The 15,746-nt window shown below is 37.2% G+C and overlaps 1 protein-coding gene across 1 annotated transcript in view; it reads right to left on the bottom strand.

The window, feature by feature from the left end:
• LOC136879274 (uncharacterized) overlaps positions 1-15,746 on the bottom strand; it is a 145,415-nt gene that overhangs the window by 106,647 nt on the left and 23,022 nt on the right. The window contains exon 2 of the mRNA XM_068229041.1: positions 11,028-11,114. Within this exon, the coding sequence (XP_068085142.1) occupies positions 11,028-11,114 (87 nt within the window). The remainder of the gene's footprint in view (positions 1-11,027; positions 11,115-15,746) is intronic.

The following is a 15,746-nucleotide window of genomic DNA, read 5'->3' as shown; positions in this document are numbered from 1 at the left end:
TGGGATTCATGATGATCAGTTTTGATTTTTCTACGTCATTAAACAAAAAATAAAAAGTTCTTAATTAAAGCTTTCAGCTCTCTTTGTGTTCTATTAGTAGGGTCTTTTTTACTGAGTTAAAGTTATTGTTAGTAAAGAAGTGCTTTATTTACGTAGTCACTTTTCTCCATAACTACAGTAGCATTACCTTTACCTGCTTTAGTTACTATTAAATCGTTACCTTTAATTTTCTTTTTGAGATTGCGTATGTTGGTGACTTGTTCTTTATTGGGTTTGCCAGAACCGGTATGTTTCTGATCGAAAGATGAAAGGAACTTTCGCTTAACTTCAAATCTAACCTCATTTTGAACGTCTGTAGGTAACCTATTAACCGCTAATTCAGATTCAGCCAACGTAATGATTAAATCGTCGTGGTTGAAGGACGTGTCCCAGTTGTGTTTTGGTCCCTTATTTAATATCTTGAGGTCCATTTATGCTATAGCCGAAGGTAATGGTTTCAGTAAAGCTTCCGTGAATAAAATTCTCAATAAATTTAGAAATAAACCCAAGACCACCTTAGAAAAACAATCTTCCCATAAAGAGAAGTTCACCACATTTACCTTTAATAACAATAATATATATTCCATTTCAAACATCTTTAACAAGCACAAGTTAAAAGTAGCTTTCAAGACCGTTCACACCAATACAAAAATGTTTTTTAATTCTCATACTGTCAACAGCAAAAAATTTTCTAACTCTGGAACATACAAATTAAAATGCCAATCATGTCTTTCAACGTATATTGGGCAAACAGGCCGCAGTTTCAATGTAAGATACTCTGAACATCTTAATGCCCTAAAGTATAATCGCTACTCAGCCAAAAGCGAACATTGTAGAGAGAAAAATCATAAATACACGACAATTGATCAAGACTTAAAGATCCTGCATTACGAACAGAAAGGTCCCTTACTTAATATACTAGAGAATATATATATGGATATCGACCAATATAACAATCCCGTCTATAACTTCAATGAAATCAACGAAAAGAAAAATATTTTATTGGAAACCTTTGTCCCGCTCATCTGCGAACAGTTCATCAATAAAAAAGAGTAACTACCGACATTCTAGAACAAGACCCGCCCTTCCATCAACACCCTCCTTCCGCGAATCACAACGTCCCTCCCTCCCTGCCCTTCCCCCTCCCAACCACATCGACACAGATACACAGTAAGCCACACACAGGCTTAGTTGTCAATGTAACTTGAAACCGACAAGGTCATCTCCATTCGAGACGACAACTTTTAGTTACAAGTAAGTCATACCGGTTTTCTTTTCGTACATCATTTTAACTTGTTTCTTCATCTTGATTAATCTTGACATACTTGTTTCTTCATCCACTCATATATTCCTTTTTCTCATTACAGATGTTATACACGTTTTATTCGCAGTATTGACGGTCTCACTACACTCCTCAGCATAGTGTTTTTATTTAAGTCAGCAAGATCTATTCGACGAGAGGACTTTGTACCTCAACGTGTTTTTAACTCACCAATCATGATCACTGTCACTTCACATCATTACGATTTTTAATTTGTTTGTATATTATGTAATCATTGTTTTACTACTGAAGATGGCCTTGAGATTAGGCTGAAACATGTATAGACTTTGCTTCATCTAACAGATGACTTGACTTGTATTAAGTAATAATAATAATAACTTAAATGTTTCCACCTTTTCAATACAATATATTCACAAGATTACAAAATTATACGGTACTAGTTTCGACCCATCTAGGGGTCATCATCAGCCGTATTGGAGCAAAGATCATTTGTGGCGAAATCCTAAGACAATATTATTTTAAAGAATAACAAGTGAAATGAGATGTTATGGTAATAGTTAATAATACAAGGAATATACATAATAAGAGGTTTTTAACAAAGAATAAAGTATAAATGGGGTGTTGTAAAAATTATAATCATGGAAATCAGTAAGTTCTTGTATTGAAATGAAATATGGCTTAGGAAGAGGGCTTAAGGTGGGGCTGAAGGGTGCGGGAGAAAGTGTAATTGTCTTGGAAAAGTACCTTTGATTAAATTTAGGATTGAGTTTAGGTTGGCTGCATTATTGTTTCTGAGGAAAGTGATAAATAGATCGAAGAGTATGTTGGGTTTCTCTGAGATTTCATTGAGATTGTGACTGGCATTAAAGTATTGGTCTAGGTGTATGTAGTAATTTTCCATTATGTTGAGTAAAGGGCCCTTGTTTGCTAATACGAGGATGTCCATGTCTTGTTCAATATTGGTGAAATTATGGTTATAATCTTGCATGTGTTGGCCGATGGCTGAAAACTTGTTGTATTTTATTGCGTTAGTGTGCTCGTGGTATCTGATAATGAAGTTTCTCCCGGTTTGCCCGATGTAGGTTTTTTTACAGGTGGTACATTTGATCCTATAAACTCCTGATTTTAAAAAACTGCTGGTCTTGTTGATGTGTGAAGTATTGTATAAAACATTCATGTTCTTATTGTTGGTTTTGAAGGCTATTTTAACGCCTTGTTTCTTAAAGATGTTGGTTAACTTGTAGATATCATTGTTGAACGTGAAGGTGGAAAATGTTAGAGGTTTGGTTATTTCTTTTTTGAGGGTAGTTTTTGGGCGATGTTTGTGTTTATTGATTATCCTTTCTATAAAATGATTGCTGAAGCCGTTGAATTTTGCGATTCCGCGGATTGTGTTGAGTTCGTTTTTTAGATCTTTATTGGACATAGGTATGCTGAAGGCTCGGTGAACTAGGCTGTTGTATGTGGCTCGTTTGTGGGACTGGGGGTGCACTGAATCTTGGCGAATGCTGGAGGCTGTTTGAGTGGGTTTTCTGAAAATTTTATAACTGAAAGAATCTGAGTTTCTAGTGATGGTTAAATCTAGAAAGTTGATTTTTTGATTTGATTCGGATTCTAGTGTGAATTTGATATGAGGATCAATATTGTTGAGTCTTAAGAGGGTGGTGGGTGCGTTAATTGATTTCTCATTCATGATTACAAAGACATCGTCGACATATCTGGCCCAAAAGAGAATGTTTTCGAATTCGTTGTCAATTTTGGTGTATTCGAGGAAGTCCAGGTATATTTCTGCTAAGATACCTGAGGCCGGTGACCCCATTGCCAAACCATTTTGTTGATATATGACATTGTCAAAAGTGAAGAAGTTATTGTCGATGATAAGTTTTAATATTGTGATAAAGTCTTGTATCTCTAGTTTGCTTAAGTGGCTGTTTTTGTTTAAATTGTTTATAATTATTGGAATTAATTTTGATACTTGTATGCTTGGGTACATGTTTACAATATCGAAAGAGTGGATGGAGTGATCCGGTTGCAAATTGAACTTGTTTAGTTTTTCTACTAGCTCAGATGTGTTTTTAATAGACTTTTTGGATAAGAATGGATACTTTTTCCTTAAGAAACATTGGATGAATTGTGATATTTTGTATAAGGGGCTCGGTCTATAGTTGATAATTGGCTGGATGGGAATTCCGGTTTTGTGAATTTTGGGAAGAGCTTTAGCAGTGGGGAGTACTGGGTTCATATGTATGACGACACTCACCTCGCAGCGACTAAACTACTTTCAAACGCACTATGGACACTATTCTATCAAGAAGTAGAGAACAAATTATTCTACGAACTAGCCAAAAAACAGTCAAATTTGGAGAATAAACTCAACAGGCTAAAAAACTGCCAACTACATAACCAACAAACTAGAAACTCCAATAGTAACACGTTCGATCGTACGCAGTTTCATCCAGCTGTTGTAAATCTATCTAACACGCCCTTAAGTGAAAGTGAACACTTAACTTTATCCAAAGGACCGAAACACAACTGGCCAAACTTGAACAGCCTCAACATAGCCGCTACTATGATCACAGAATCAGAGCTAGCCATCAGCAAAATGCCTGAAGACACGCAAAATGAGGTTAGAACCAATTTAAAAGGAAACTGACTGATATCCTCCCCAATTTAACCAACCCCGCAAATAACCTCAATAATAGAGAAAAAATTGCTGAACAAAAGCGCATATACGCCCTCAAGAAGAAAATTAAAGACAACGAACTCATCGTAACCAAAGCTGACAAAGGCAATGCAACAGTTATCATGGATAAAAAAGTATATATTGAAAAAACAAAAAACTTTTTCACAGACAGCTCATTTTCCATAATAAAAAAAGACCCCAACCAAAAAATTCAAAAACTACTTAAACAAACTCTTAAAAACACTTCATTTTTATTTACCGAACAGGAAAAATCCAAACTCATACATATGAACCCAGGACTCCCCACTGCTAAAGCTCTTCCCAAAATTCACAAAACCGGAATTCCCATCCGGCCAATTATCAACTATAGACCGAGCCCCTTATACAAAATATCACAATTCATCCAATGTTTCTTAAGAAAAAAGTATCCATTCTTATCCAAAAAGTCTATTAAAAACACATCTGAGCTAGTAGAAAAACTAAACAAGTTCAATTTGCAACCGGATCACTCCATCCACTCTTTCGATATTGTAAACATGTACCCAAGCATACAAGTATCAAAATTAATTCCAATAATTATAAACAATTTAAACAAAAACAGCCACTTAAGCAAACTAGAGATACAAGACTTTATCACAATATTAAAACTTATCATCGACAATAACTTGTTCACTTTTGACAATGTCATATATCAACAAAATGGTTTGGCAATGGGGTCACCGGAATCAGGTATATTAGCAGAAATATACCTGGACTTCCTCGAATACACCAAAATTGACAACGAATTCGAAAACATTCCCTTTTGGGCCAGATATGTTGACGATGTCTTTGTAATCATGAATGAGAAATCAATTAACGCACCCACCACCCTCTTAAGACTCAACAATATTGATCCTCATATCAAATTCACACTAGAATCCGAATCAAATCAAAAAATCAACTTTCTAGATTTAACCATCACTAGAAACTCAGATACTTTCAGTTATAAAATTTTCAGAAAACCCACTCAAACAGCCTCCAGCATTCGCCAAGATTCAGTGCACCCCCAGTCCCACAAACGAGCCACATACAACAGCCTAGTTCACCGAGCCTTCAGCATACCTATGTCCAATAAAGATCTAAAAAACGAACTCAACACAATCCGCGGAATCGCAAAATTCAACGGCTTCAGCAATCATTTTATAGAAAGGATAATCAATAAACACAAACATCGCCCAAAAACTACCCTCAAAAAAGAAATAACCAAACCTCTAACATTTTCCACCTTCACGTTCAACAATGATATCTACAAGTTAACCAACATCTTTAAGAAACAAGGCATTAAAATAGCCTTCAAAACCAACAATAAGAACATGAACATTTTATACAATACTTCACACATCAACAAGACCAGCAGTTTTTTAAAATCAGGAGTTTATAGGATCAAATGTACCACCTGTAAAAAAAACCTACATCGGGCAAACCGGGAGAAACTCCATTATCAGATACCACGAGCACACTAACGCAATAAAATACAACAGGTTTTCAGCCTTCGGCCAACACATGCAAGATTATAACCATAATTTCACCAATATTGAACAAGACATGGACATCCTCGTATTAGCAAACAAGGGCCCTTTACTCAACATAATGGAAAATTACTACATACACCTAGACCAATACTTTAATGCCAGTCACAATCTCAATGAAATCTCAGAAAAGCCCAACATACTCTTCGATCTATTTATCACTTTCCTCAGAAACAATAATGCAGCCAACCTAAACTCAATCCTAAATTTAATCAAAGGTACTTTTCCAAGACAATTACTTTCTCCCGCACCCTTCAGCCCCACCTTAAGCCCTCTTCCTAAGCCATATTTCATTTCAATACAAGAACTTACTGATTTCCATGATTATAATTTTTACAACACCCCATTTATACTTTATTCTTTGTTAAAAACCTCTTAGTATGTATATTCCTTGTATTATTAACTATTACCATAATAGCATCTCATTTCACTTGTTATTCTTTAAAATAACATTTTCTTAGGATTTCGCCAAAAGTGATCTTTGCTCCAATACGGCTGATGATGACCCCTAGATGGGTCGAAACTAGTACCGTGTAATTTATAATTTTGTGAATATATTTTAGTATTGAAAAGGTGGAAACGTTTACATTGTTATTATTATTATTACTTATATATTAGTAAATATGTACGCGAATGTACCCGTCAATAAAACCATCGAAATAGTAAAAAACAATCTTTCCAAATTCAGTAAATTGACTATAGGGGAGATAAAGTTTATTCAGATTCTCAAGTTTACATTAAATAATGGCTTCTTTACTTTTAATAACATCATATACCAACAGAAGGGGCTTCCTATTGGGTCACCGGCCTCGGGAATCCTCGCTGATATTTACGTAGATTTCGTCGAATACACTCACATAGGTAAAATTAATGGGATCAAACATTGGACTCGGTATGTGGATGATACTTTTATTATCCTGGATTCCCACATTACTGACAGCAACACCGTTCTTGAATTACTTAATAACCTGGATCCACACAAAGTTTACGATAGAATCCGAGAACAAAAATTCCCTTAATTATCTCGATTTAACTATTAATCGCAATCAGAATAAAACCATTTCTTTTAATATTTACAGGAAGCCCACTCACACAATAAACACAATCCACCAAACTTCTCTACACCCAGGGACACAGAAGAAGACAGCTTACAATAGTATGATTTTCAGAGCTCTTAATGTTCCTTTATCCCATAAGAATTTTAGAAAGGAAATCAACACCATTTATGCTACAGCCGAAGGTAATGGTTTCAGTAAAGCTTTCGTGAATAAAATTCTCAATAAATTTAGAAATAAACCCAAGACCACCTTAGAAAAACAATCTTCCCATAAAGAGAAGTTCACCACATTTACCTTTAATAATAATAATAATAATAATAATAATAATAATAATAATAATAATAATATTAATAATAATAATAATAATGTATATCCTATTTCAAACATCTTTAAAAAGCACAAGTTAAAAGTAGCTTTCAAGACCGTTCACACCAATACAAAAATGTTTTTTAATTCTCATACTGTCAACAGCAAAAAATTTTCTAACTCTGGAATATACAAATTAAAATGCCAATCATGTCTCAACGTATATTGGGCAAACAGGCCGCAGTTTCAATGTAAGATACTCTGAACATCTTAATGCCCTAAAGTATAATCGCTACTCAGCCATGAGCGAACATTGTAGAGAGAAAAATCAAAAATACACGACAATTGATCAAGACTTAAAGATCCTGCATTATGAACAGAAAGGTCCCTTACTTAATATACTAGGGAATATACATAGATATCGACCAATATAACAATCCTGTCTATAACTTAAATGAAATCAACGAAAAGAAAAATATTTTATTGGAAACCTTTTCCCACTCATCTGCGAACAGTTCATTAATAAAAAAGAATTTCACTACCGACATTCTAGAACAAGACCCGCCCTTCCATCAACACCCTCCTTCCGCGAATCACAACGTCCCTCCCTCCCTGCCCTTCCCCCTCCCAACCACATCGACACAGATACACAGTAAGCCACACACAGGCTAAGTTGTCAATGTGACTTGAAACCGACAAGGTCATCTCCATTCGAGACGACAACTTTTAGTTAAAATTAAGTCATACCAGTTTTCTTTTCGTACATCATTTTAACTTGTTTCTTCATCCACTCATATATTTCTTTTTTCTCATTACAGATGTTATACACGTTTTATTCGCAGTATTGACGGTCTCACTACACTCCTCAGCATAGTGTTTTTATTTAACAGTCAGCAAGATCTATTAGACGAGAGGACTTTGTACCTCAACGTGTTTTTAACTCGCCAATCATGACCACTGTCACTTCACATCATTACGATTTTTAATTTGTTTGTATATTATGTAATCATTGTTTTACTACTGAAGATGGCCTTGAGATTAGGCTGAAACATGCATAGACTTTGCTTCATCTAACAGATGACTTGACTTGTATTGACAGGAGGATTTTATAAATATTTTCTTTTGTAAAGTAATAACCGTCAATACGGAATGAGATTCATAACTTGCAAATTAGTGAATACAATTAAAAGCTGCATGAGCCTGTCCACTGTTAAATTGAAATCAAAAGAAGTCAAAAGAACAGAATGGATTTGTTACGGTTTGGTAAAATCTATTCACACAAGAGACCGACTTTATCAACAATATTTAAAAAATAAGGATAACTTGGAAATTAAAGAACAGTACAGGAAGTATAGGAACAAAATAAATGATCTAATTATGAAAACGGCAACTGAGTACTATAGGAATCTGATCAATCGCAATTCAAATAACCGGGGTAAGGTCTGGGGCATAGTCAGTGAAATAACACAAAGGTCATTTAGAAAAGAAGAGATCAAGGAAATCAGATATAAAGGTGAAATCTGGAAAGATGACATAAATATTTCTAATAAATTTAACAATTATTTCATTAACGAAACCACTGAGAAAGCAAAGCATCACAGACAGATTTCCGACTCCACATTAAATATCGCTCGCAACCCTCATACTTGCTTCCTTGCACCGGTAACAATACGATCTGAAGAGATGTTTGAGTGAAGTACATGAAAACAAAGCTGTAGGAATATACAATATTTCGGCTCGAATTATTAAAGAAAATATAGAGTCATTAAAGGAACCGTTGCTTAATATTATCAATGATTCCTTCACCTTAGGTTTCTTTCCAAAACAGCTTAAAAAACAATAGTAAAACCTCTCCACAAGTCTGGAAATCTTTTATGACATTAGAAATTACAGACCCATTTCGATAACTACAACAATATCAAAAATATTCGAGAAATGCTTAAAGAACAATATTTACCAATTTTTAGAAAAACACCAAATACTTTCGCCCAGACAGTTTGGATTCATTAAAAACTCTCGGAACGACTGATGCTATATCCGCCTTAACAAAGATCTTAATTCTTCTCAGCTCTCCACAGGGATATTTCTCGACCTTGAAAAGGCATTCGGTAGTGTTTTACACCGCTTGCTCCTCCAGAAATTGGAAAAATATGGCTTTAGAGGTAGTGTGCTGGATTTGCTTGACAGTTACTTGACAGATCGAGTACAGTATGTCAAAATTAATCAACATCTAAGCACACCGATGAGGATAATACAGGGTGTCCCACAAGGCACAGTATTAGGTCCTTTATTGTTTATTCTATTTATTAATGATCTAGAGAAAACAATAGCAAATGCCGAACATGCGCACATCGTAACATATGCAGATGATACAGTCATTTATGTTGAGGGTGATAGCTGGAATATCGTCAGACAGAGAGCAACTCGAGCACTGCTTAAAGTTAAAGCATTGTTAGATAATAATGAATTATTTCTAAACATTAAAGAGACAAAATTTATGAATTTTTCTGTAACAGATACACGAAACGATTTTAATGAATTAATTGTACACAACATCAGCCTCACTGAGGGATCACGGTTTCACGGTGCACGAAGAGGTCTCTGGCCTAGCTACCGACGGGAGTAGCTGACGTACTGACATGATAGCCTTTTAACCAGCTAGCAAGTGAGGACTAATCTTAGATCCCACAATACGCTTCGAGTCGCACGTTGGCCAGGCCGAAGACGTGGACGCCGAAAAGAAGTCAATTTACCAGCCAACTGTAAACTACTATAAAGATAAATATCACCTAGACAATATTTCCGTCCATGGACGTGATCGGAGCTCGAGGCACAATCCCGCAATACGAGGTTCAGTGACCATACTCCGCAATCATCTATATAACATCTGAAGAACCGTATTGCAAATCTATTCCTGAGCCTTTTGGTGAATCTTCTACCTGGCACACTAGCAAAGTCAACAGTAACTTAGAAGACAAAATACTGTGTAGTCGACATACTTTGTCCTTGTGGCAGCCTCCGCATGGGGGATATTGTAATAATGATAATTGTAACTGCTACAAAATTTATAAAGTAAGTAACGTTAAGTATTTGGGATTATTAATTGATTCGAACATGAAATGGAAAAGTCACATTACCGATTTAAGAAAGAAAATCAGATGAAGTCTATATATTTCATAATTTAAAATAGATATTCAGTATGAAATTGTTAAGAGAGGTTTATTAGGCTTTAGTTCAGTCTATTGTTAGCTACGGAATTTTGGCATGGGGAGGAGCCTACAAAAATGTAATCAAAATACAGGTTGTTCAAAACCTTATATTACGAATAATGTACCAGAAAGGAAGATTATACCCAAGTAGTCAATTATATGCTGAAGCAAATATATTTAATGTAAAACAGCTCTATGCCCTTAAAATATACAAATATATTAACAAGAACAAAAATATAATTGAGAACATTAAACATGAATATTCTACATGCAGTAAGATGTACCACCGTTGTATGTTATACAAACCCAAACTTGGCATAACAAAGCGCAATTTCTTGTACTTCATTCCCAAATTCTTTAATGTCCTTCCCGGTTCTTGATAAACTACTTCATTAGGTCAGAAAATGAGTCTGAAGTGTCTTAAATCCTTTGTCAGGGATAATAAAACTGTTATGCAAGAAATAACTACATGAGAATATCACGTCACCATATCCAATTTCTATTCAATGCTCCACCATGTGCTGATGATCATATCCGTCATTCACTCATACCCATACTCGTACTTCAGGCATCATTTTAAAATATATTTCTCTCTATGTAATTAGTATTACAAATTACCACACACAAGGTTTCACCTTACGTGGTATTTTACTGATATCTACTCGACTCTGTTGAGGTTGGTGTGATTTTGTATTATAATAATAATTATTTATTTAATGTGTGCAAGAGATAGTTACAAGTTCAATTTATTTTAAGTATTAATATTTCTCAAGTAATAATGTTATTAGACGAGTTATCTATATATAAAACAGTCCTGTAAATATGTAAATGACATGATAAATGAATAAATACTACTACTACAAACAATCACAAGTAGCTCACCTGCATAACAAAGTCTCCTGGGCTGGGAGCATACACCACTACAGCATTCTCTTTGACGTAGAGAGGAATCTCTGGCTCTGCATAATTCTAAAACACAACAAAACATAACTCTTCAATTCACTTGCCACTTTGTTTAACATCTCGTGCATTCACAAGTACAGAATTGCTCAAACTGGATAAACCTATGGATCTATGACACCTCTAGGTTACTGTGTGGTAGTATCGCCTGAGTTCCTGGGGATGTGATCAGCACCAAACAGTTAAACAGTGCTGTAAAGTGTTCGTCACGAGATTTCTTCTTCTGGAGATGCGCATGCCCTGAAATTCACTCGTGGTTAATTCCACTTCTCCGAGGGCCATCGTGGCCTGTACAGTGATTGCTTCAGCGCTGAAGTGTATTCATCAAATTCAAACTTATAAGATATTAGTTAATTTTATTTTTCACGAAAATAATTATGTCCAACCATCGTTAATTTTCTCTATGGGGTTGGTTATGAAATGAGATGTTTCAATAACCTCAAGAATCTAACATACAAATTTCCTCAACTTGGATTTATTTCTTTCGACAAATAATATACAAGTATATTGTACTATTTCACTCATATCAGCATTTAAAGGCTTGATAATTGAACTTTTTTTAAAAATATTTTTGGGATTTCCACAAACTTTTAGAAGCACAGTGCCGATTGGCACATCTTGCCACTCTTCAAGAAATTGCTCCGTACTACATTTACGTATGGAAAATTCTAAGTTCCCATGGAGGGAATTAGATATTTTTCACCAATAGAGCTTGTCAAAAACAGATCAGATGCAAGGCTTTTCAGGCGTTTGCTCTATTAACCAGCGTTTTGTCTTGGGTCTGACACCGAGGTTACGTATTTGATCTACGACTTTTTCAATATTTTCGGAACTATCGACATGCAGTGCTCACCCCTAAAATTATACAGTACCTCATGAACTGCAACTGAAAATATGTATTTGATTCTACACTTCTTCATAACATCGAAATTTCAACACACTGTGCTCCCTAAAGTGTTATAGTACTTCATAAACAGCAACTTCACATTTTATTTACCTGCGCATTGTCTTTTATAATTATTTGTGATTTGCTGATGACCAAAAATAATGGTCGAAACTAGTACCAATTATAATTAAGTAGGAATGTAAAACTTAAATTTCTTATTTTAATAGTACTGAAAGGTCGAAGCACCATAAATATTCTTTCAACTTAAAAATGAAGCTTTGTAGCAAGTTCTTATGGCCGAATGTCCTACCTGAAGTCAACCTCACGAGGAGTCGACGAGATGAAATGAACGACGTGATATTTGATCGTAGGAAGGGAGAGGGTGAAACCCGATGCTGGCACATAGCCTACTCCTTTGAATAGCACCAAGAATTCATGACGGACAAATCACCATCAACAGTATAATACCAATATAAATGGTCCGTCATTGGACATTATAAATTTTCCAGCTAACTCATTCTTGGTTGCCAGCGTTTCGCCCTCGAGTGCTAGGGTGGGCTCATCAGTTGGTACCTAGCACACCTACCAATACGCTGGCTAGTGCATACCGTGGAGGCCACTGCGTAGGCTAACTGGAGCCACCGGCAGTGCCAATGCACTAAGAGACTGTCTCATTATCAAAAATTGATGCCTGCTTGGCCATCAGATGACATAGATGTTGATTCCCGTGGGGAATCTGAAATATTTGTCCTGAATGAGTAAATTTATAATACCAATATAAATGGTCCGTCATTGGACATTATAAATTTTCCAGCTAACTCATTCTTGGTTGCCAGCGTTTCGCCCTCGAGTGCTAGGGTGGGCTCATCAGTTGGTACCTAGCACACCTACCAATACGCTGGCTAGTGCATACCGTGGCACTGCCGGTGGCTCCAGTTAGCCTACGCAGTGGCCTCCACGGTATGCACTAGCCAGCGTATTGGTAGGTGTGCTAGGTACCAACTGTTGAGCCCACCCTAGCACTCGAGGGCGAAACGCTGGCAACCAAGAATGAGTTAGCTGGAAAATTTATAATGTCCAATGACGGACCATTTATATTGGTATTATAAATTTACTCATTCAGGACAAATATTTCAGATTCCCCACGGGAATCAACATCTATGTCACCATCAACAGTGTCGTACACCCTCACTCCGCACGAACACTGCGGAGAAGCTTGGAATTGATTCCAGGCTTTTGGCACACAATCTAGTGATTAGAAATTTTATACCATCTCTCCTACCCTGCCAGGGCTTGTCAGAGCATGTAGACTTTATGCCTTAACGATCATGGCCACCGGGTTGGTTTGCAGTCTCATCAGATCTTTGTTTTATGCGTCCTCCCAAGTAAATCTGGTTTTCTCCACCCTTATTAGGTCAAAGTAGATCGATACCCATTCTGATGATGTGTCCATACCAGTGAAGAGATTGGTAAAAGAAACCTTGTGAGCTTGCATCTGGGAGATAGTGGGTTCAAACCCCACTGTCGGCAGCCCTGCAGATGGTCTTTCGTGATTTCACATTTTCATACCAGACAAATCCTGGGACTGTGCCTTAATTAAGTCCACGGCTGCACAGTTCTCACTCCCAGGCTTTTCCTATCCCACCGTCACTATAAGACCTATCTGTGTTGGTGCGATGTAAAACAAACTGAAAAAACAAAAAGAAACCTTCACACCAGTTTCTTATATTTCTGATCCTGTCTTTTCCAGTAGTCTTGATTCATAGTTCTGAAGGATCTCATTTCTGTTGCTTGAATGATCCTTAATCTCTAATGGAGCAAATATTTGTTTATAAGAAGGGGAGTTAGGGATTGCAATAATTTACCAAGGGAGATGTTCAATAAGTTTCCAAATTCTTTACAATTACAGCAATTACTTTCAAAAGTAAAAAAATCAGGGTTTTTGCGGCATATATCCTGACGCATCACTGATGACGTAAATTTGAAGAATATAATATATATAAGAATATAAAGTAGCTCATATGGCAAGCGGGCGGGGGAATATGTGATAGTGGACAGTGCTCAAGGTAGAAGATTCGAATCCCACATAAGGATTCTTTTTTTAACAGCCAGTTGCCTGGGATGTGGTAAGGATGCATACATGGTAGCTTCCAAGGAGGGTATGGTCATGGGTTGGATGAGGCTGTGTGGATGATGGTCTGTGGCCAATATAGGCTGGGAAGTGGGCGGCGTTGGTCAAGTGTGGCAGTAGCTCACATAGCTGGCGCATGATAGGACGTGTGATAGTTGACAGTGCACAAGGGTTAGAAGGTTCAAGTCCCATGCAAGTATTTGTTGTGGCAAGGTTGTATATTCAATACCAGCATTTTTCACAGATTGATTTGTTTATTTGGCTCTGAAAAGGGTCATTGGTCTGGAGCTGGGTTGATAGAGGCTAGGAAACATGCCACAGGATTTCAGTTATCCACGTTGTTTAATGCAGCACATGCTCAAACTGACAACCTCATGGTCGGTACAGAACTGAGCACGATGTTGTAAAGATGGTCTGGCCCATTGCAACATCCCTGGCAAAACGGATTGGCATGCCTCAGTGATGAGATCTCTAAGATGACAAGGACTGGCCGGCTCCTTTGCATACACCTGTTTTGCATGGTCCCACAGAAAAAAACCCAAGGGCGCAAGAACGGGCTATCTGGCAGGCCAGGTCTTCCCTTCCTATCCATTTTATAAGGATACATCATATGGAGATGGCTCCGGACGACCACCACTGCGTGCGGTGTAGCTCCGTCATGTTGAAACCAAATCCTGCAGTGGTCAAGGAGTGGCACACGTTCCAAAAACGGTAGTAGTTCATCTTGGAGAAACCGCAGATAGCGTTGCCTGGTCAGATGACCCTCAAATAAATGGGGGCCGATGAGGTAATCACCCATGATTCCACACCATACATTCACGCCCCACTGTACCTGAAAAGCTGTGTCCCACCCAATGGGAATTATCCACACTCCAGTAATGCATATAATGGTGATTAACGGTTCCATTGTTGTGGAATCGTGCTTTGTCCGTAAATAAGAGTGTTTCTAGAAAAGCAGAAATAGTGTCCACACGCGGTAGGATCCATTGGTAGAACACCACCTGGATATCAAAATCATGACCATGGAGCTCCTGATGTAAGTACAGATGGTACGGGTGAAACCGGTGGGTATGCAATACCCGCATAACAGACGCTCTGCTGATGTTCGTCTCCTGAGCAATGACCCATGTGCTAGTATGAGAGTTAAACCGAATAATGTCAAACACAACCTCTTCATTGTCAGCAGACGTCACGGGATGATCTAAAACAGGCCGTGACCTTCCCAGGGATGAAGAATCCTGCAGGCGTCTTTCCACACACCATAATGTCATGCCTGTCAGTTGTCTGTCCAGATAACTTTCTTGGTACTGGCGTTGTGTCTGATATGCAATTCTGTCTAGCTCCTGCATAGATATGTAACATATCCACATACTCATAGCTAGAATACAGCTCAATGCAGTGAATAAACTTTGCGTTGTGAACTGCTTCGAAGGAGGGAAGTTCGCGCAGCTACATACTTACCTGCCATCACATGTTATCGTTCCAATGGGGCATACTTTGTCCTATCTGTGGTCTACGAAGCTTGGAACATGTACGACGAAGCTAACTGGCCACAGACCATCTCTTCATTCTCGTCCAACCTCGCACTATACCCAATGCAACAATACAATATTTTACAGGGTCA

This window comes from Anabrus simplex, chromosome 8 (assembly GCF_040414725.1).
Source record: "Anabrus simplex isolate iqAnaSimp1 chromosome 8, ASM4041472v1, whole genome shotgun sequence".
In the NCBI taxonomy this organism is placed as follows: Eukaryota; Metazoa; Arthropoda; class Insecta; order Orthoptera; family Tettigoniidae; genus Anabrus; species Anabrus simplex.
Note: the sequence above shows the minus strand (reverse complement) of the source record. Positions and strands in the feature narration are given on the sequence as shown.